The 21756-nt window shown below is 33.9% G+C and overlaps 2 protein-coding genes across 2 annotated transcripts in view; both read left to right on the forward strand.

Moving 5' to 3' along the window:
* SPAG16 (sperm associated antigen 16) overlaps positions 1-1026 on the forward strand; it is a 495050-nt gene extending 494024 nt beyond the window's left edge. The window contains exon 8 of the mRNA XM_077748565.1: positions 664-1026. Coding sequence (XP_077604691.1) covers positions 664-839 — 176 coding nt within the window. The 3' untranslated portion in view covers positions 840-1026. The remainder of the gene's footprint in view (positions 1-663) is intronic.
* Positions 1027-4684: 3658 nt separating this feature from the next.
* VWC2L (von Willebrand factor C domain containing 2 like) overlaps positions 4685-21756 on the forward strand; it is a 147525-nt gene continuing 130453 nt past the window's right edge. Inside the window, exon 1 of the mRNA XM_077748526.1 lies at positions 4685-5074. Coding sequence (XP_077604652.1) covers positions 4685-5074 — 390 coding nt within the window. The remainder of the gene's footprint in view (positions 5075-21756) is intronic.

Consider the following 21756-nt stretch of genomic DNA (forward strand, 5'->3'; position numbering starts at 1 on the left):
GAGAATACTCTGTGCTATATTTAGTTCTTATGTAATATAAACTTAGTTTAACATAATTTTGAATGTTAAATTAGAGTAAAAAAAAAAACCTAAGTCATCCTTGAAATGGGAGTATTTATTTTCACTTCAACTCCAAAAAATGTTTCTAAGTGTCATAATTTTTAAAGCATAAATGTATATTATTATAATTAAGTAAAGATTTAGCATAATTAAAGTTAAAGTATGACACAAAATTGAAGATGTAAATTATCCATTATATAGGGACACAGATTTTGGACATTTTTTTCACAAATAATTGACTTGAAAAATAAATCTGCATTGCTTTGTTTATTTCACCCTCATTTCAAAATTGTTTATTAATCCCAAATATAAAGAGAGTAGCAGGGTATTTGACGACCTCTGCACGTAAAGGAGGTAGAGCATTAGATTTTACTGCCTTATTAAAACTTCTTATAATCTAACCAGTGGTATGTCTTCATTTGACTGGAATTATTTCCAACTCAGATGAGAGCTCATATTTAATGACTGACTTCTAACATGAGTGTTGAATTACAACTGAAACAAAACTGTGTATTCCACTGCTTATAAACTATGACTGCTTGAAATTAAACTTTGATATTCTCTCTCTCTCTCTCTCTCTCTCTCTCTCTCTCTCTCTCTCAGGTCGAGTTTTAGCCCAGGCAAGTGGCAATGGGGTTATCCATTTGCTGGATCTTAAATCAGGGCAGATTCACAAATTGATGGGCCATGAGAGTGAGGCTCACACAGTCGTGTTTTCTCCTGACGGAGAGTATTTGTTTTCCGGAGGTTCCGACGGCACAGTTCGAACGTGGTCTTGATGGTCAGCATATCCCACTGCGGAGGGCATTCCTTTTAAGGCTTGAAAATACCTTGTTTAGTCCCAAACCAGGAAATATCTGGTTAAATATGCAAGCAGGTAACATTTACAATTTGCTTGAAAACATGCTTTGGACATGTATTTTAGTGCTCCTACTGTTACCAATAAAAAAAATAACTTTTTGCTCATTTATTTGTGTCTGGGTCTCTTTTTCTTTCTCATTTTGATAAGAATTTAGAGACAGAGGAGCTTTGCTAGTGGTTTAAAAGAAACAGCTTTACAATGACGCCTAATGACAGACTAGATGAATTACAGGAGATTGATTTTGAATGTTAGAGAACAAACTGCAGGAGAACAGGGCTACTTTTTTTTTTTTTTTTTAAATCAAATCCAAGCTGCAGGACGGCCTGAAGTATAATCAAATAGCATAGGCAAAGTCCTTCTGCAACCAAAGGGTCAAATAGAATCGGGGAGCATATGTTTTCACAGATTCTTTGACGATGATTATGCCTTATGTATTAATAATAATCAAGACTGCAGATGGCTTAAATCTAAAAGCAATTCTCTTCCAGAACTTTCATCTCTGCAGCCCATCTAAGAATACATTAGGTATAATTATAATGTTTTGTATTTTTATTATAATTTCAATGTCATAAGTATCTCGTATGAAAAGGTTTTTCCCTCTCCTAATGCATGCATCAGCTGTATAAAGTGCGACTGCTTTAGAGAACACTCTAGCCTGGTCTAAAGAAGCAGCTCCGGATTTCGACCGTGCTGGGCTCTGAAGCCAGTTGTTGGCGCTGTCCGTGGTGCTGAGGAATTCCCGGCTGCCGGCGAATGAGCTCCAAATCAGCAGTCTGCAAACTGCTGTCAGTGATGCAGAAATCCAGCTAAAGTTGCTCCTTTCCTTCACGTCCACAGTTAGTATTTTCTGGTGTGTAAGAGGGGATTCAAGCAACATATTGTGGATGATGCTGATGGTACTGCCCGCGGAGTGGGCTTTAAGCTACAGCATGCTATTGCTGTTTGTGATCCTCAGAGCCTAGCCAAATCACCTCTACTGCCGTACCAAACACTGTGTAAGTGAACTCATGTGTGGAGGAGGTGTAATCAGCCGGTAAATTTCATAGAAGGATCTGAGAAAATGCTAAATATAAGTTCAACATGATTCTGCTACTGGGGTCTGGATTTCTACAGGACCAGCATTGCTTCTTGCTTTGAATTCTGAAGACAGGTCCAAAGCATATTTCTTATGTGTGTCTGCTGTGTTTCTCTCTGGAAGGGCGGGAGACTGCTTCTTGACTGTGTTTTGAAATGGGAGGTAGAGAGAATGGATTACCTTTAATTCATGCCTGAAAATGTATTCTTTGGATAATTAAAAAGGAACTGCTTTCCTAAAACATACCTGATCTTTTAGTTCACATTGGTCTATGACTCCCACCACCACCATTAACCTCCAGAGTGATTAGGTAAGTGTATCTTATGACATGAGTTATGTTTGTTTTCTCAAAGAAATAGATGCAGTCATTTAAAATTATATGTAGCAATATGGGTGGGGGGGGAAGTTTAGCTGGAAAGTGATCCTCAGTTTAGCAGTGTTTTCTTACTTATTAAAAATCTTCAGATAAACATTTTATTTGATTCCTCTAATATTTCTTCTATTAAATAATGTTTTTAACTGCAGGAGATTAGCTCAATTATGAAAAAGGAATTTTTAATAGCCTAAGAACTTTGTTATATTAAAAAGAAGAAAACCTTGTCTTCTACATGCATATTTAAAAATGTATTTCATATAATAAAAGCATGTTTAAGATTTGTATAAAGTAGACATTATACCACTATTTTTACCTTTAAGTTCACATTTACCATAACACAATACATTAATGCCTACCTGTAGCTTGCAAAGAGATCAATTTCTATGTCTTTTTGAAGCAGAATGATGTGTGTATTTTATATGGCTTATCGTGCATGTATTGACAGACACTACTGGAATACTACAAGGAAGCACAATAGCTTCCTTTTCTTCCAAGATAAACTTTGTAAATATGTGAGAGCTGTATAAATGCATGCCTTAATCAGTAAAATATATGTATGCTTTTTTCAGAGGCTTCTGTTATGTTTGTGGTCTCTGTAGTAATTTAAGAGAAAAAAATGCTTTGTCAAAGGGAGCTTCCAGCTTCTCAAGTAGAATTATAGGTTTGCATTTTTTTCTGTTCTGTCATGACTCATTATTTTTGACATATTTTAAAATAAATCTATCTCCTTTATCATTACCTACCCAAAAGGAATTCTAATGTCAGAGAGAAGCTTTCTCTTAAAGGAGGGCATAAATATACTACCTTCCATTTTACTATTACTATAATTTGCATATCTTACTTAAAATGCAAATATAATAGTTGATGAAGTGTCCTAATGCTATCTTAATGTTGTTTTTAAATTATTGTCTGTATAGGTCATAGTGAAAAGAGATGATTGATCATTACTCCTTATAATCTGAAAGTATACCAACATTTATAGATGATCTGAAAATGTCCTATATACAATCTTAGCAAAATTGGCATAAAGCCAATAGCATTTAAGTAGACAAATGAACTATTTAACCACACTTTTTCTTATTTATTACTCCTTAAAGTCACAGTTTTCCCAGAGCCTTCGTATGAGTTAGTCACTCTAAACATTTAAATAGGAGCCCACTACCAACACTGCACACCAGGCACTAAGTGAAGTTTATACGAGTCAATGTCACCAAATTAATTAGTCATATTTTCTGTGAATGGCAACAACTCATTATTATTTTAAGGAATTTCAATAAACAGTTTTATATTGGCATTTTTGTGCAAATTGCCTAAATCAGATATGTTTGAAATATCAAAAGAGAGGTATATTTTCAAGAATATGTGAATGGTATATATTTTATATTGAAGTAATTAATTAAAATAGTATCCATCCCATGAATAATAGATTCAAATTACCATTTAAAAAAAATCACAGGTACATCATTCCTGCCCACTAGGAGCTTACTTCCTTAGAAAATAAAGTTGTGGACAATAATACAAATAAATTTATTTTTAACAAATCCTTTTCAATACATGGAGTTGTCTTGTACTATTACTTAAATTTTTCTTTCTATTATTCACTATGGAATAGTTGCACTAGTTTTTCTTCCTAGCTATGTTTCAAAATCTAGATTTATGATCTCTGAAAAGAGAGTAACCCACTTGAGATCATTGTTCTCCAATTATGTGAGTAAAGTAGGAAGGCCTTTATACTAGCTCTTCTCAATTGTAATTTGTATCCAGCTATTGGTTTCTTCCCTTTCATTTAGAAGTAGAAGTTTTCTCACTAATCTCTTAGTTTTTATACAGATAATTGTAGAATATGTCTATCACTGACTAATCCAGTTTAGAGAATAATAGAGAATGTGAATTAAGACATTCTTGAGCGATTTGTAACTATTTGTAATCACTTTTTGAGGCTCAGTAAAACCACTTCTTATGATTTTAAACAAAGCCAGACTTTTGAAATTGAGAAGGTAAATTCAAGCCTAAAGTTCCTAAGTGAAATAATGGACAAATTTTAATGCATATATTGCCAAGAATAAACTCTTCAAACTTTATATTAAAGTGTAGATAGTTGCAAGAACTCAATCTATTTGAGGTCTTAGTATCTGTCAGATTCCAAATAAAAAGGTTAAGAACATGGGCTTACATAAATCCATATTCTCTCTCTATATGTCAAATTATTCTTTTCAAATATTTATTTTCAGCCTACCCCTCTTGTATTCCCATGGAAGGAGCTGAGTATATTTTATATTAGGAGCACATCCAGAAGCCTTTGAGGAGGGGGATGGCTCTTCATATTCATGAAGCTTGCATACTTCTGTTGGTCATCCTTGGATTAGTCACCTCTGCTGCCATCAGTCATGAAGACTATCCTGCTGATGAAGGTGACCAGACCTCCAGTAATGACAATCTAATCTTTGATGACTATCGAGGGAAAGGGTGTGTGGATGACAGCGGCTTTGTATACAAGTTGGGAGAACGATTTTTCCCAGGGCATTCCAACTGTCCATGTGTCTGTGCTCTGGATGGACCTGTTTGTGATCAGCCAGAATGCCCTAAAATTCACCCAAAGTGTACTAAAGTGGAACACAATGGATGCTGTCCTGAGTGCAAAGAAGTGAAAAACTTTTGTGAATATCATGGGAAAAATTACAAAATCTTGGAGGAATTTAAGGTATGAGCTACCCTCCATATTTATCGAATACTAACTTTTCATACCATATACTTAGTAGATTACTACATTAAAGTTGGAAAAACTTTAAAGTTTTCTTTAATTTACAATATGATTCCAGTTAGCCTAAGTAGCACTGTGGTCAACAAATAACCAACTGGTTTGTTGATCAATATCTATCAGGTTTTACAGTAATAACCTCTTCATTCAGAAGTATGGGGTATGCGTAACACCTTTTTTTGCCCTTAATCATTTCTTCTGTATTATTACAAAGTATGTTTTCTGAGGGAAATAATTTTGTTTGTAGGCTATATGTTTAATGTTTAAATTTTGTAAAGTTTTTTTTTCTTTTTGGTGTGTGTGTGTGTGTGTGTGTGTGTGGTCTATTTGCCTGTTCTTGGAGTCATTTAACTATAGTTAGAATTATATTTACTGTGTGGAAATGCAACTTCTAGTGAGACACACTTCTGAGCTATGGTCTTTAAGAATATACATTGGGACTACTTGTTGTAGAGCACCATCCCCATTGTGTTCTCTGCTCTTTAGATTTTTTGTTTGCAGGACCCCAAAGAAAACTGAATTTTTGTCATAGTCCTTGTCACAGGTAGAAAAAAAGACTATTTTTCAAGCCTCCATAGTATTTCACAGTCTTTATTTTAGGCTTGTGTCATATTTTTAAGTAATCTGAAATTCATTTTTATCTCTGCTTGGAGTCTCTTTCCTCAAACGGCTAGTTTTAATTAGGATGTCCTACAAGCCAGATCTGAACCCTGAAGGTATAAATTAATATATCAAATTGTTCTCCTTAAATGTAATGGCAGTTTGTGCCTTGGAGTGTCTGTCATTCTGATGGCTTGATATGAAAGATTTTCATTTCATCTAACCAAGTTCTGTGAAAGGTACTCAGAACCTTATATGCAAAAATAGATATAGCTACTTTTTAGTGTGACTGAGAGAGGAATGTTCAGTTATTAGCACTAACCCAACTTCCTTCTTTACGATAGTCAAATTCTGGAAGAAGTTAATATGTAGATAAAAGGTTTAAACTGATCATGATCAGAGTATTCTGTGTATTGGTATTTCATTGCATTCAGTCCATTCCAGGTTATGGGTTGACCAGTTGTAATTTACCCAAGAATACCCAAATCCTTTAACTAGGTTCCTTAGGAAATTTCATGTGCTCACATTCAACTTTCCTATACATAAATGTTATTCTAGGCTTTTTTAATGTATAAGACTTTGTTGGACAATATTGAGAAGTAAAAGGCTTTTGTGTCTAGTAAAATCACCATTATTTATATCAAAAAATAGCTAACAGTATAGTACATTTATTAACAGCTTTATGGTCTCTAAGATATTGTATACATCCTGATATTAACTGTTTCACTTTTAGAGTAATAAAAATGCAAGTACTCAACAAAATTTGATTCTACACATGGTTCTAGAATCATACACTCTTGTGCTCGCTTCGGCAGCACATATACTAGAATCATATCACTCTTCTCTCACATGCATACTTATTGAGAATAGACTTCAAGGAGGCATTGTAGAATAGTCTAACCCAAGCAAAAAAGTGCACTGAATAAAGTTTCTGAGATTTATATAATTTGGTCATCATTATAAGTAAAGATAAAGATATTGACTGATTATTTGAATTTAGTCAACTCACCACTAAAGAGGCTACAGTTTTTCTTCTATTTATTATATTTTTAAATTTACTATAAAGGTAATACCTATTTTGCCATGTTAAACAATGAGAGAGATATAAAGAAAAAGTTGACAATTACTTCACTCAGTCAATATACAACCATTTGATGTGCACAACTTTTCCACCTGACTCTCTATGCCCTAAGATTTTTAAATGTGATTTTCAAAGAAAAAAGGAATTAAAGAAAACAGTTGCCACTTTTCCACAAGGATGTAGAATTATAAGAGCTTTAGATATTATCTAGGGCAAATTCATAAGAATGAAAAACTAAGTCCAAGAAATTTGTTACTTGTCCAAAACTCTCAAGTTATTTAACTTACTTCTAAATACTGCCATTCTAACAACCTCTCAGACAAATTTGGCTCAGAAGTCAGATCTGGATTCAAATCCCAAATTTATAATCATGTAAGTCTTTGAAAGGACTCATTAAGCCTTTGAGCTGCACTGGCTATAAAATGGCCATAATAATAATGACTTTTCTTGGGAGGATATATTAGGAAGAGTTAATGAGATGATTTATACAAAATCAGCAGCCTTGTGAAGATTGATACACAATAGATATCGACTAAATGGTTGTTCCCTTCCATCTAAACTCTAATTTCCAGGGATTTACTCTAAGTTCACAATTCTTCTATGTCTTCGCCCACATTTTACAATGGAAGTTCAACTTTAAAAGTCACTGCATTGAAAAAAAACCAATACTTTTTATAAATGTTCTACTTATCTATGCGAACTATATATATCTAAGTAAATATCAGCCATTATATCATCTTGATTTTCTTCCAATTTAGCTTGCAAGAGACAAATAACCAATTTCAAAAGATATGTGGAAATTTCACATAATTATCTTGGCATGTTATTAAGAAGGCTTAATATGAGGTATTTTTACATATATTCATCCAACAAATATCTACTGGGCTATTTGGTATACAAGATACTGTAGACATACTTACATAAATATAAGGAAAATAAAAAACCTATAAGGCAAAATCTCCACTCACTCACAAGGAAGACACGAGCTATATGGAAAGAGAATGGAGGGGAAATCAGTTTAAAGTAATGTATGTGATAGTGAAGCTCAACAACTAGGCACTATGGTGTCAGAAGCATATCAACATAATGTGATGTTTGGTCAAACAAACTTTCTTTTTCTTCAGCATGGTCAAAGTTGAGCCTGTTCTTAAGTAATTTAAAATTGATGGAGATAGACTAAAATTCCACAGAGGAAATTGCTTGAGCAAGATCAGAGATTCGTATGAAATCTGCAATGAGAGGAGGGAGATGGAAATAACAAGAAGCTGGATATTACTAGAATGCTATTATAATAAGAGAGAGGTAAATTTGTACATGTGTTTCAGACAGAGAAAAGAGGAACTTAAATACCAGGCAAAAATATTTAGATTTAGTCTAAAGAATAACAAGGGGTAAAATACAGGTTGTTGTATATAGATATGACCCAGTTAAATGTGTTTTTTAAATAAGACTATCTTGTAGCCAAGTATAGAACTGAATAGAAGTAAAGAGAAATTAATGGCTAGGGAAGTAGGGCTGTGGCAGAAAGCAGAGAATGAGATGAGCAGCATGCATGCAGATAAAATCATTTAGGAAAGCCTGCAAGATAAATATCTAAATTCCCAACTTAGTCTCAATTCTACTCACTGACTTCTTCAAGTATCTCAAACTCTCATTGATTTCTCTTCCTTGGGCACTTGCAATGCTCTCTTACACTTTTTCACCTTTGCACCCCTGTGTAAATCCTACTAGACTATTTTACATCCCCATTTAAATATAATCTCAACTGGAAAGCCCTCTCTGACTGTTCAGTGCTTCATCCCTGGCTGGGTCTCACCACGTTTCTCTATGTTCCCACAGCATGCTGCGCATACCATTATAAACAGGAACAGAAAACATAGCCAGATACTATCAAGACCTCTGTGTGTCTTACAAATTATTTCATTTCATAATAACACTATGATGGTTAAAATTTAATTAGCACTGTTTTACAGATAAGAAAACTGAAGCACCAAAGTGTAAGGTAGCTTGTCCAACATCACACAGCTCTAAAGTAAAACTAGGATTCACACTCAGGCAGCTTGGCTGCAGAACCTAACCTCATCACCACTTCAACTGCCTTGATCACACTGCAATAATAGAATATGAAACCATCTGTCTTCCCCACTAGACAGTGAACTCTTTGTGGCTAGTGGACGGGGTTTTCTTCTGTTCCCAATCCCAGCGCCACGTGGACCACATAACAAGCATTCGATACATTTTTGGTGAATTGACATAATAGGTCAGCTCTTAATTAAATGCACAGAATAAAAAAGTTAGAGTTCCCTTAAAAATACTTAGTTTCTTTTTGTTTACATGTTGATCTCTTCCTTTTAATTTAAGAAGCACTCAAAAGTCAGATAAAGAGTGCTCTTTGGGTCCCTAAAGATGACACACATTGTTCATATTCTACTTCCCTCCTGCTTTTCCCTGCTCACCACCCCTTGCTACCCAAGGCTCATCTTGGATTCTGTCTCCATGCCAGTGTTACAATGACCACCCAGGGTTTTAGCTGCTCTCTCTCTCTACAGTTGCAAAACATATGTCCCTACTTAATCTTTCCTGATTACTATAGTCAAATGTAAATTGACCCACATGTGTCACCTGATGAGAAGAATAATGTTATTCATAAAGATTATTTTCAACATTTGCTGATGCAAGCTTTGAAAATGGATTTGTCTCTACTCTCTTTTGAAAACTCTAAATTTTCCAGCATTCTGGTAATATTGTATTAAGGTAAAGGTCACTGTGTAGTAGGCTCTCTGATCTTTCTTTTATGTATACCCAGGCAAAATGACACTGGAACCTACTTTTTAAGACATAAGGAGTATAAATAATAAATTACAATAGCATTTCCTACCAAAAAAAAAAGTTGATTGGAAATACAAACTCTACCAGCTTTGGCTCTGTGCTTAACTATCTCATGCTGAGTTTCCCAAAGGAGAAATAATTTATTTTGCCCAGTGTTTTTATAACTCTCATTCATAAAGAATTAGCTTCTTTGGATTTGTTTTCAACACTTTTAAAACTTACACTGATTTAGTTTATACATAGCTGAAAGAGATCTTACTTTAGCCTTTGCATAGTCTGCCTCATTTTAGAGTGATTTTCTGTAGGCAACACCCAGTGTCCCTAACTCGGGATTTGGATTTGCCCACCAGATGCCTTCCTCTGTAGGCCCTGACCTCAGTGCTTTTCCTACCATGAACTGAAGGTAGTTGATCAGGTAGCTGATTTTTATTTTTAAAGGACTTCGTGTGATTATTTTCTCATGCTGCATATTTTGTATATATGTTGTTGCTTTAAGAGAGCATATTTTCAGGCTAGAATAAGCTGCCTAGTTTTTGCCCTAGATTTTGTATTTAATATTTAAATCTTGAAAAACTAGCAAAGTGAAGAATAGTGATCACTGGGAGTATTTTGTCAAATCATCACACCCATAACAAATGTCAATGCCAGTTAAGGTTTAGAACTGATTTGCCTTCAATGGGTATGTTCGCAGGAAGACAGATTTTCCAGCTTTCTCATTAATCTATGCCCCCATTATTCATATCCAATATGATAATATTAAATATGTAAAAGTGTTTGGATAGAAAGGATTTTTGAATTCAGGTCTGGGAGATTTATTTGATGTCAGTTTGTTTTAATATGGAGAAAGAATGGAAGACAACATGTACCAGGAGCTAATGATCAAATATATGAAAACAATGGAAGCTGTAAAGAAATCTCGTTGAGGGACTGAGTTAACCAACATTTTACAGAAACACAGTTCTCTGCATCCCACCCAGTCCTGCCATTGTATCAGTTTCTATGAAAGGCACAGAAACTAAGATTTCTTTACTAAGTAACAGGGTACAAAATATATCTTTCCAGAGGTGTAAGGGTCGTATTTATTTTAATAATAGAAATAGGTAGACTTTGAGAAGATGAGTGGGATTTCAAAAGATTCTTTCCAAAAGATTAACCATGGTTAATGGTTAATGGAGTTACCAGGGGCATTTGTAAGATTTCATTTAAAAAAAAATCCTAGAAAACGTCATGATTTCATACAACAAAAATAATTGAGGATCTTTGTTAAGAAGTTGAGAAGACTAACTCCATAACTGTTGACTGTAAAATGCAGTTTCTGTTTTGCAGAGCATGTTGGTGGTTTTTAATGTTACAATTGCCTTTAAAAGGAATTCAGGAATGGCTTCGTCTTTCAAGTTGCTACAAAATAAGAAAAGTTAAGTAATGCTAATCAGTAATGCCTGTTGCTCATCTGAGTATCAGCCCCAGCATGCAGAACAAAGTGAATATTCTCCATGGGGAATTCCCAACTTTGTAAGCAAATATGGAACCTCTACTTAATTTATTCAAATCTCTGACAAATTTCAGAGATTAGAAGTCATTTTTTGTTAACATTTAAATTTATAAAATTCCTCTCACCCCTTCTCATTATTTTTATTTTTTGCTCACTTGGTATTTTTAACTCTACAGTACTGCACTAAGTGGGAGTAGATGATTTTTAAAATCATTTTGTTTTTTTCAAAAGCAAATTCATGATAATTGGGAATGATCCTTTTCGAATACCTTTAACATGAGGGCATACAATTGTAAGACTATATGACTTCCAAGTTAACCCCTGAATGGAGTAGAATTTCCAGTCTGCTGTTTCCAGTCAGCAAAAGTTTCTTGGTTTAAATTTTAATGGAATTAATGGTCACCTAGCCCTTTGGTTAGCTGTATGTAAGAATAGTTTTTCATGCTCACCCACTGATATTTATTGCTGTCCTTCATATTGCAAGATGCTGCTGTTAATGCTGATAACTGTGTGATAAGTATGACTACAGAGATTTGTGACTGGGCTTCTGTGCCCTGTGCACAGGGGGTGATGGGTGTTTGATTTGCAGTCACATCCAAGATTTGCAGAGCTTGTCACTGTTAGTGATTACTCCAGACTTGAGGTCAGCCATCAGCTGTTTACAGACATTGCTGCCCATTCCTTACTCTCCAGTAGTGTGAGGAAATGAAACTGAAAAGAGAGACCTGGTAGTCTCCCTTTCAGAATTTCACTCCAATTGTACATGATTTTGGAAATGTTCAAAATTTGTCCATTTTTAATGGTGGCTTTACTTACCAAAATATATAATCTGTCAGTGGTATGACATCAGTAAGCATAATTTTTTACATCTTACTTAATAACTCAGGTCTCATATTTTGGGCAAATTGTGTAGATATTCTAATATAAATCATTGTAATAGAAATTATTCCATACATGCATAATTTGTGGTGTGTGTGTGTGTATATATATTTATGTGTGTGTGTGAAAGAAATTTGAGGGATCAGGAATGTTCTTTAAGAAAATCTCACTTTAAGATTTGGTAAATCCTTTGTTTCTACTCCTTCTTATTCTCCCTGACCATATTTTTGCTTAGTTTTGTTTTTCTATAGCTTGATTTATACATCAGGCAGTGTGTTTTATGAAGGACAGCACAAAAAAACTTGTTGGTTTATTTTTTTAGTTGTACTTTGCCAAGGTTTTCAGGAAGAGCTTGAAACAAATAACTACGAGACAGTTTGAAGTAGTCAGTAGGTTGGCTTATCTAGAGCATCTTTCTCAAAAACAGCCATTATTAATTGGGGACTGGCTTATTTTAGAGTCTGTACTTTGGACTTTTATCATCACTGCTGATTAGCATCAGTAATTTCACTCCAACACACCTCCATTGTCAATTTCCTTGCCTGTAGCCTGCTGTATAGCATATCACAATAAAGCCTTCTTTGCAAGGATTTAATGACGCCATGAAAAGAGTGAATAAAGTACTAAAGTAACAAGAAAAATCATTCATCCCCTAATAAAGTTTTCAGATATTATTTTCTGCTTGCATAAAGCTGTCTAAAGTGGAAAAAAGTCCAATGAACACAATTTTTAATTTTTTCCACATTATGTATATGACCATAGACAAAATTGAAATAATTTTAATTGTTCTACTACAGAATAGATGCAGTAATGTTATATGTCTTATAAAAATTATGTTGGGAACTTGAAAATTACAGTATTACATATCAATTTGTAACTAACAATCCTACCTGCTTGTAGATTTTTTGTGTTTTTTAAAAATTAAACATTACTTGTTTGGGACTTTTCAATCCTTTTGATATTGACCTTCGACTACCATTGTTACTTCTTGGCATGAGACTAGATTTCTAGTATATGAGTTTGTATACATTCTCTTATTTATAAAGGCAAGCATTATGGGGGTTTCTGTAGTGCAGATTCTTCCTACTTTTAAGAGTTGGTCGTAGAATTTTAGATCTAAAAAAGAACTTTGAAATTATTATGCCTATCTTCCTTATTTTACAAGATGATAAAACAAAGGACAACTTAAACTTACTGAAAAGACCATAATGACATAGCTCATTACTTGCAAAGGCAATATTAATATGTTGCTTTCCTGGGGTCTTTTTTCTACATTTTACCATGTTCAGGTTTAACGAGAAAACGTCACTCATTTGCATCTTCTTTTCCAATAAATGTGTTGGATGCAAAGATTTATTTCAGCTAAGTATCTATAGAAATGTGATATCAGGACTTATCACCATGACAACCCAGAGTTACAAGTAGACAAGGACAATAAAATATTGGCATATCTAAAATCAGTCTTTGACATAGATAGAGTACAATTTGCAAAAGGAATCTAAGTTTGCAAAGGCTCTGATAAAAGGAGACCCTTATCTAAAAATGAAAAATGCTATAATTAAACCAAATAATCCAATCAGATTAACAATACCTATTTATTTTCATGGATACTACTTTATACTAGGAAGTAACAAAGGAACTAAACTAGCTGTTCTTGCCATGTATTTAGTGATTTTAGGAACTGAAGACTCATATTCTTGATTTTGTCACTCTGCAAGCACCTGAGACAGGAATGGAATGTGAAAAATGGATGAGGTATGCAAAAATCTCTAGTTTCATGGCATTAGGACAAAGAAATATCCCTAGATTGACGTGTGATCAGTATCATCTCAGGAAGGAATGTTGCAAAACATCAGATTCCTTGGCCTTTCCCTCTCTGATTTGGATTGAAATTATTTACATTTATGTTTTTCTAAAGCTTCCCAGATAATTCTAATGATCAGCTAGATTTGGGAATCACTGTCATGGTCATGATGTATGTAGCCTTTTCTAGACTCTTCTAGGGAACACGAGCACTGCATGAGATTCTTAGAAAGGATTTCTGATTTTTTTTCATGGTCAAGTAAATCTGAGAAATGATGTATCTTTTAACAGTTCTTAGAAATGTGAAGTGTATATTAGTGTATTGACACTGCTTGAGCATTTTAAAAGGTTTGAGAGGGGGCGCCTGGGTGGCTTAGTCGGTTGAGCGTCCGACTTTCGCTTGGGTCATGATCTCGCGGTTCGTGGGTTCGAGCCCCGCGTCGGGCTCTGTGCTGACTGCCAGCTCAGAGCNATTATTCAACAGTGATGAGCTTGACAGGGAGGATTTTAGAGTAGGCTCTACTGGTTACCAGCCAAGTGATCTAGGTGTGCATTACTTTACCTCTGTAGGTTTTAGTACACATCCCTAAAAGAGAGATAATAGTAGAAACTACTTGGCATACAATAAAGGATTCATAAAGGCTATGTGACATTTTTATTACTATTACCACTAAGCTATATTTAATATAGGATTTCACAAATTTATGTGACAGAAGAATACTTTTTTTCTCAGAACATCTATTAACATCTTAAGTTCATAAGAGTTCAATGAAACACAGTTTAAGAAATACTTTATTAATGATTCAAGATATCCTAATTTTTTTATTTGACTCTTATGGGCAGTTAATGATAAAAATCTATGTGTCTCAGCTTATCCTTTATTTTCTGGCTCTTTTCAAAGTTCCCAACATTGACATTAATGTGACTGTTTATGGTAATTAATTTGTCTTACATAAAATTAATTTAATTGAAAAAATTTCCTCTTGTTCATCATCATCATTATGCCAACTACATATAGCCAAAAGTCTAAGAGATTGATACTTTATAATCCATGAGTCAAATCCAGCTTACTACCTGCTTTTATAGAATTTTATTGTAAATCAGCTATGATTATTCATTTCTGTATTGTCTGTGGTGGCTTTTAAACTACAGTGAAGAGTTGAGTAGTTGCCCCAGAGACCGTATGACTCATATAGGTCAAAAATACTTACTATCTGTTCTTCTACAGAAATGCCAACCCCTGATCTATGATAAAATTATTCTTCCCTTGTTACTTCCCTCAAATTGCGTTCTCATCAAATCTTTCCAATTTGCATTCTTCAAAGGTTAAACATTTTGGAGCCTGATAGATAAGTCCAACTTCACGTATAGGGTGTCTCAGGTATCTCTTTTCACATCTGTAACTTTAAAAAAGCATTTCTATTTGCCTCTTATAATTATTATTATACATACTTGGCAAAAATAATATTAAGTCATATATCTCTGTGCACTTGACTTCAAGGAGTACAGCTTTGTTGTTTACATTGATGAATAATAATTTAATAACTTTCCACTTACTGAGAATTCTCAGATGAAACAGATTAGCAAAGATGATAAAAAAATTTCCATTATTTTGATCTTCCTTGTGTTCTCCTTTGATAGTGTGACAAGTCAAGTAGGTATTTTTAATTTAATGTAATATAATAAATATATTTTCTGTCATATTAATAAAAGAAAATATGTATTTTTCTTAGGTATTCAGCTCATTATTATACCTTTTCAATTCAACTGACATAACCCATAGTTTGATTTCATTAAGTATTCTAAATATCATCTACATGTGAAGAAGTGGTAGGGCTTGTAGGGTTGCACCTAAATGTGTAAGACATAAATCTGACCCTCAAAATGCTCTTAGTTTATCAAAAGGAATAACACAGGTATCACTAATAGCAGGTGGCCTGTGATGACTGTACTAGAAATTCATATGAAGGAGAAATTTAGTCTGAAAGACTTAAAGGGTAGAGATTTTGGCACACTGAAAGTATTTTAGACAAAATTGGAACATTGGTGAAAGTAAGTACAAAGCACATTCAGAGAAAAATGAGTCAACCCAAGTGGCCAGACCATAAACTATAGAGGAGCAAAACACAAAAGAGTGAGAAAAGGACACAGGTCCAGCACACAGTGTCAATGCCAGGCCATGGAGCTCTGTCCAAAGCCTGGGCTAAGCAGGGAGCCACAAAAGGACTCCAACGAAGAAGTGACACATCAGATCTGTGCCTGAGGCCAAACAAATAATAGTTGACAATTTTATAAAATATTTTGCACCTGTGTTCCCTCAAGAATTATTTCATTCCAAGATATTTTTGTTCTTATTTTATGAGAAGGAAGAGCTTCTGACTAACTCTAGTGCTCTTCTCATTATACCTGACCAGCTGCCACAAGTTCACTAAGGATTCATTTCAAGACATGGTAGAGATGGCTTCATTTTCATGTGAATGTCTACATGCCCTATATTCTCCAATAGGTGTTCAACTATAATGCTGAAATATTTCATATTTCAGTGTGGAGGAAATACACGCTAGAATGAGGAAAATTCTTACCCTGCTTCACGTATTACAGGGCTCAATTTCTTTCATTTTAAAAACTCCCATTGCCATGAAAAGTGTGACTCTAATGCACCTTCCAGTCCATTAATAAATAATAACAGCTGCATTCTGAAAGCAGTGAGAGCCACCCAGGAATATTTTTGCAAATTTAGAGGGTTTTTCTAAATTTTTACATTCATGAAATATAGATTTAAAGACAACAACAAACCATGGACTTTGATAATGATTTTGCAGAAATACCATAGTTACTACAAAGTATCCAGTGGTTACCAAATTAAGTCATTTTTCTTTATAGTGAGAGAACAGCCACAGCTCTCTGGAACTCCACTTATTTTCACCGTATATTAGTTTTATTTCTCCTTCCTAAATGTGACAGGGAAAAAAATTAGAAGTATTCAGCCTAACTTTAATTTTTTTCCCCAACATTAAAAATAAAATGCTACTAAAATAGCAAACCTTTGACTGCTGAGATTTAGAAAGCTTCATTAGGGAGAAAAAAAGACAATCACTGAGAATTTTCTTTTAGTTAATGAGACTCTAGGACACTCACACTGAAGCTAGAACATACCTAAACCAAGATTCAAAACAAGGTGAACTAAATTTACCCTGTTAAACATCTGTTTGGGCCAAGAATTTGATTAAATATTAGAATTTCATCTCAGTAAACAAGAACCTAGTTAACTATCTAAAAATGTTTCCCAATGTCAGCCTCACCTAACCACAATATGAGTACATTGCTACATTTTAGAGCTGCAACCCAAAGTGCTTTTAAAACTCTAAAAGATGTATTCTTTACAAATTCAATATTTTAAATAACTTATAATGGAAATAGTCATGCCATAATTTAATAAAGCAATTTATTATCAATATATTCCCTTGATAAATACATGACCATTGAAAAATGGATGAAGAGAAATTAAAAGATACATAAAAAGAAACAGTGGTCACACTAAAAGCCACAGCAATGAGGGTCTTTTAACCAGCGCTACATAGTTCAGATATTACATTATTTCCTTTCAGTCTCCTAAGAATCCAGTGATGAAATTAGAGCCCTATTAATATTATGTTATTATTACCTCCACCTTACAAATGAGGAAACCAAGTTTCAAGTAAATTAAGATAAATCAACACTCCTTGATGGCAGGAGCTGAGTTCTGAGTATGCTCACTCCACATTGTCATATGGTTGAATTGCACTGGTCATTAGCACTACCGATTTTTATATACGGTTTCAAAACTATAACTGTTTTGCTATACCTTGCATAAAACAAATACATACTAACGTCAAAGGTTTATCAAGAAATTACTCAGTCAAGATTTTTTAAATTAAAATATACTTTCATATGATTGACCATAAGCCATCTCAACATATTTTTGTGGAAAGAGGTAAACTATAAATTAAACATCAAATAATGAAGTGTAAAATTCAGGAAGAAATTGCTGTCTGGACTTAAAATTGGAAACTAATATATTTTAATATTAGCAATTATAAAATACTTCACTGTAATAATTTTCAATTACTGCCTTTTCATAATACGTAAAAGTACAATGTTGCCAGCAAATGGAAAAGCAAGAAAAGACTTCAACCTTTAGTACATTTTTGCCCAGAGAAATTCTGAGACGGTGGCAAAGAGAGCCTTCTGAACTAACAATCTGATTGTTACTCCCAATACAAATGGCTTGTTTATTCTGGCCCTAAAATTGTCACCTCCTACACTCTGAAAAGCCCTGCATTCAGCGACAATCATGTAAAGCACCTCCTCTCAATGTTTCTCATAGAATAGGCCTGGTCTTATGTGTCTCAACATGATTCTTTCAGGTTGTAGAATTCTAACGGTAATGTATTCTCCCCCACGCACACATGGCCCTGTTTTAATGCTAGTGTAGATGACTGGCTTTTAACTGATATCAACAATCTGTTCTTTTTAGTGTCGACAGGAAGGTTTTGAAGCTATACAGTTGCTCACTTTTTTCCTATGGCATAAATAGGTGACGAGTGGAGCATCCTTAGCCTGGAGATACACAGGCTCTAGACAAAATATTCTGTTCACTGTCAAGGGCCTTTACTGTACCAAAGCCAAAAGTCCATCCAGCATATCAGTGACAGACTAAAGACTGCTGCTTTTCTAGGCTATTTCACAAAGATAGGTGTGACACTTTATCAAAATCTTTACTTCACTATGAATCTTCTAGCCTTCGTCTATACCTTTGGGTTCTCCTTTGAAGACTGTAGAGGCAACTAACACATCCTTTCTTTTTTTCTTAAATATATAGTATTATTTTCTTAATAAGTATACTTTGCCTATTTAAAAAATATATCTGTGATTGCAACTCAAGAAAAATATTTTTGTTTACATTCTCCTTCTCTATGGCTTATTTTCCTGTGTGCTATTCTTCATATTTCAGAAAAGGTTGCATTTTACTGTCATGAAATTCCTTGAAAATATTCAGAAAAAAATTGGTTCCATATACCATCAGCTTATTAGAATAGGCAGTACGTGATTATAGAGTTGCCTGCTCTTAAAAAATAAGCCAATATATGTGTAAATAAATTTTTAGGAAAAAATATTTTCAAAGAAAAAAATAAATAATATGATGCCACTGTTGTAACTGTAATGGGAAGTTTCTCTTTTATTTGAATTTTTCTTTATTTTTGAGAGAGAGACAGATTGCAAGTGGGGGAGGGGCAGAGAGAGGGGGAGACACAGAATTTGAACCCCAGATTCTGGGTGTCAGCCCAGAGCCCCACGTGGGGCTTGAACTCATGAGCCATGAGATCATGACCTGAGCTGAAGTCAGACACTTAACTGACTGAGCCACTTAGGTGTCACTATAATGGTAAATTTTAAGACTGAGTGAACTTTTCTATACTTGATCATTAATAATTTTAGACTGGACATTTCATCAACTTCTTTGCAATATTCTTGTGTTTTACATTAGGGTCGGAGTAAATACAAATAAAAATAGATTAAGTCCAATAATTCTATCTTCCATTATAATAGTACTATCAGTTATTTTTATGAAAAATCATTTGTTTTACAAAATCAAAACTTATTTCTATAGATATCTTAGTTCTTTTTCTAGATTATCTTTTATTAAGGACACGCTAGATATATAATTCATCTTGGTATACTTTATATGCCTTAGCTTATATATGCTACACATTTAATAGATATACTCAATAAATAATTTTTAAATTCATATATCTTATTTCTGATTTTCAATTTATTGCCTACCTGGTATAATTATATCTACATGGGGAAAGCTGTGTGTACTCCTTACAATCACCTGGCTAAAATGTTTGTTTTCAACAAACATAAAGTGGTTTTTGACAGACACCTGCAAAATAATATTCCAGAATGTATTATCAAAATACCAACTTCTCAGACAAAGCCAGAATAGCTATTATTTAACTTTTTACTCAAATGATAACATCATACACATTTGCTGACAAACTGAGGTTATTATAAAAAATATATATATGCATCCAGTTTTCTATTTTCTTTGGTAGTATTAAATTCTTAAGGCAATTCCAGCTCTATGTTCATAATTTGGTAAGACTTACAACCTCAGTCTTTCAAATGTGCTCCAATCAACAGGCAGATCACTGAAGAAGTCACTACGGTCCCATCTAATGCAGGTCATTGAGGATCATTTTAATCACTGATGCAATGAGTTTTCTTTCAGAGGATTGTGAATTTTGTTTAAAATCCATTGGCTCCATTGATTATTAGGTGACATCTGCCACATGCAAATTACTGGCTACAGGAGTCGCAATGGATGCTAAACACTCTTGTGCTCTGTAATTTAATGTATAGTTTAATGAAGTGAACAGTGAGACTCCTGACAGGCATCAGCAACTTTGAAATAGTATTCCAAATTTCTCATACAGTTTGAAAGTAATGAGATTTGTTCCATAAAGTGATAAAATTTATGCCATAAATTATCTCTAAAAGAACAGTGCTTCTTAAAGCTGTATCTTTTCCTTGGTGGAGATCAAATTTTAAATAGTTGTTTAATGGGAAGTTTTTAGACAAGCAAACTGAGCTATATTCTCTCTGATAATTTTTTGCCAAAATTATCAAAGAAATGGAGTACCATATGGTATGTGAATCCTAGTATCGCTTGGTCAGAAGGAAAGCCATTGATATAGCAGTATGCTAAAACTTGGCAGTAGGATACTGTATGTATCCACTGTTCCAGCCTACCACAATGTTCACAGGAGGCTTTCTAGGAATCAAGCTTTGCTCCTCAGAATATTCAGTATGTGTTTTGTTAGACTTTGTAATCTAACTCATCCCTTAGGAAAATGGACTTGTTTAAAATCAGGATTGTTGTATTTTTTCCCCTGAAAAATAGTTTATACTATACTAAAATCATTTTGCTTAAGAGGCAACCATTAAACTTAATACACATTTTAAAATGAGACTAGCCTTTTCTCAGGCTCCTGAGGAATTCTTCTGTATGTATTCTTACTCTAAATTTAGTTATCATGGTATTTGCTAGTGCAATAAGTCTGTAATTACCTACTATGAGAGTCTAGTCAATGGAGTGCTTGAGGTTTTATTTAACTTGTGATCCACATGGAGGATAATGTGAATTTCAAATTGCCTTTAGAAAGTAAAGGCAACAATTTATGTTCATTGACATAATATTGGAACCTGTATACTCATTTGATGACTCATAGTCAGGAGCCTTTCTTCACAAAGTGCTCTTTATAATATTTAAATAAGATGCAAGTATCTTACTGAATCAGAATCCTATCCATGCATGATCAACATAGATGAAGCTGCCCAGAGTTAAGGTTTCACAAGTAAGAAAACATAGATTATGCATAAATGACTTGTATATGTTAACAAATATTCGTTGAGTATCTACCATGTGCTAAGATACCCTCTTGGTGCTGAGTATAGCAATAAACAACATACTATAAGAAGTTTATAATCCATAGGGAAGGCAGATAAAAATAAACATACACTCAAACCAGTAAGATACTCTTGTGCATTGATGAGAGTTCTAAATAGGCAGTGTGATGGAGAAGGATGATGGAAAGATATCAGGGAAGACCCCATTGGAGAAAGGGCATTTGAGTTAACATCTAAATGCTGAGACATCAAGGAAAGAAAATAGGTTTGTTTCCTCTTTTAATTTTTTTTAATTTTTAATTTTTTTTAATTTTACTTTTTCCTTTTAATTTTTACTTTTCCTCTCCCTGAGTGAAATATGATGGTCATTTTAACTGTTCACAATTAGTCTTTATGTAGAGACTTCTAATAACAATTTTTCTTCAGTGTGTTTCTGACATGATTAATTCTATTGGTTCACACATCCTCCCCCTGCCCTGCAACAAACCA

This window comes from Crocuta crocuta, unplaced genomic scaffold (genome assembly GCF_008692635.1).
Source record: "Crocuta crocuta isolate KB4526 unplaced genomic scaffold, BGI_CrCroc_1.0 scaffold229, whole genome shotgun sequence".
Lineage (NCBI taxonomy): Eukaryota > Metazoa > Chordata > Mammalia > Carnivora > Hyaenidae > Crocuta > Crocuta crocuta.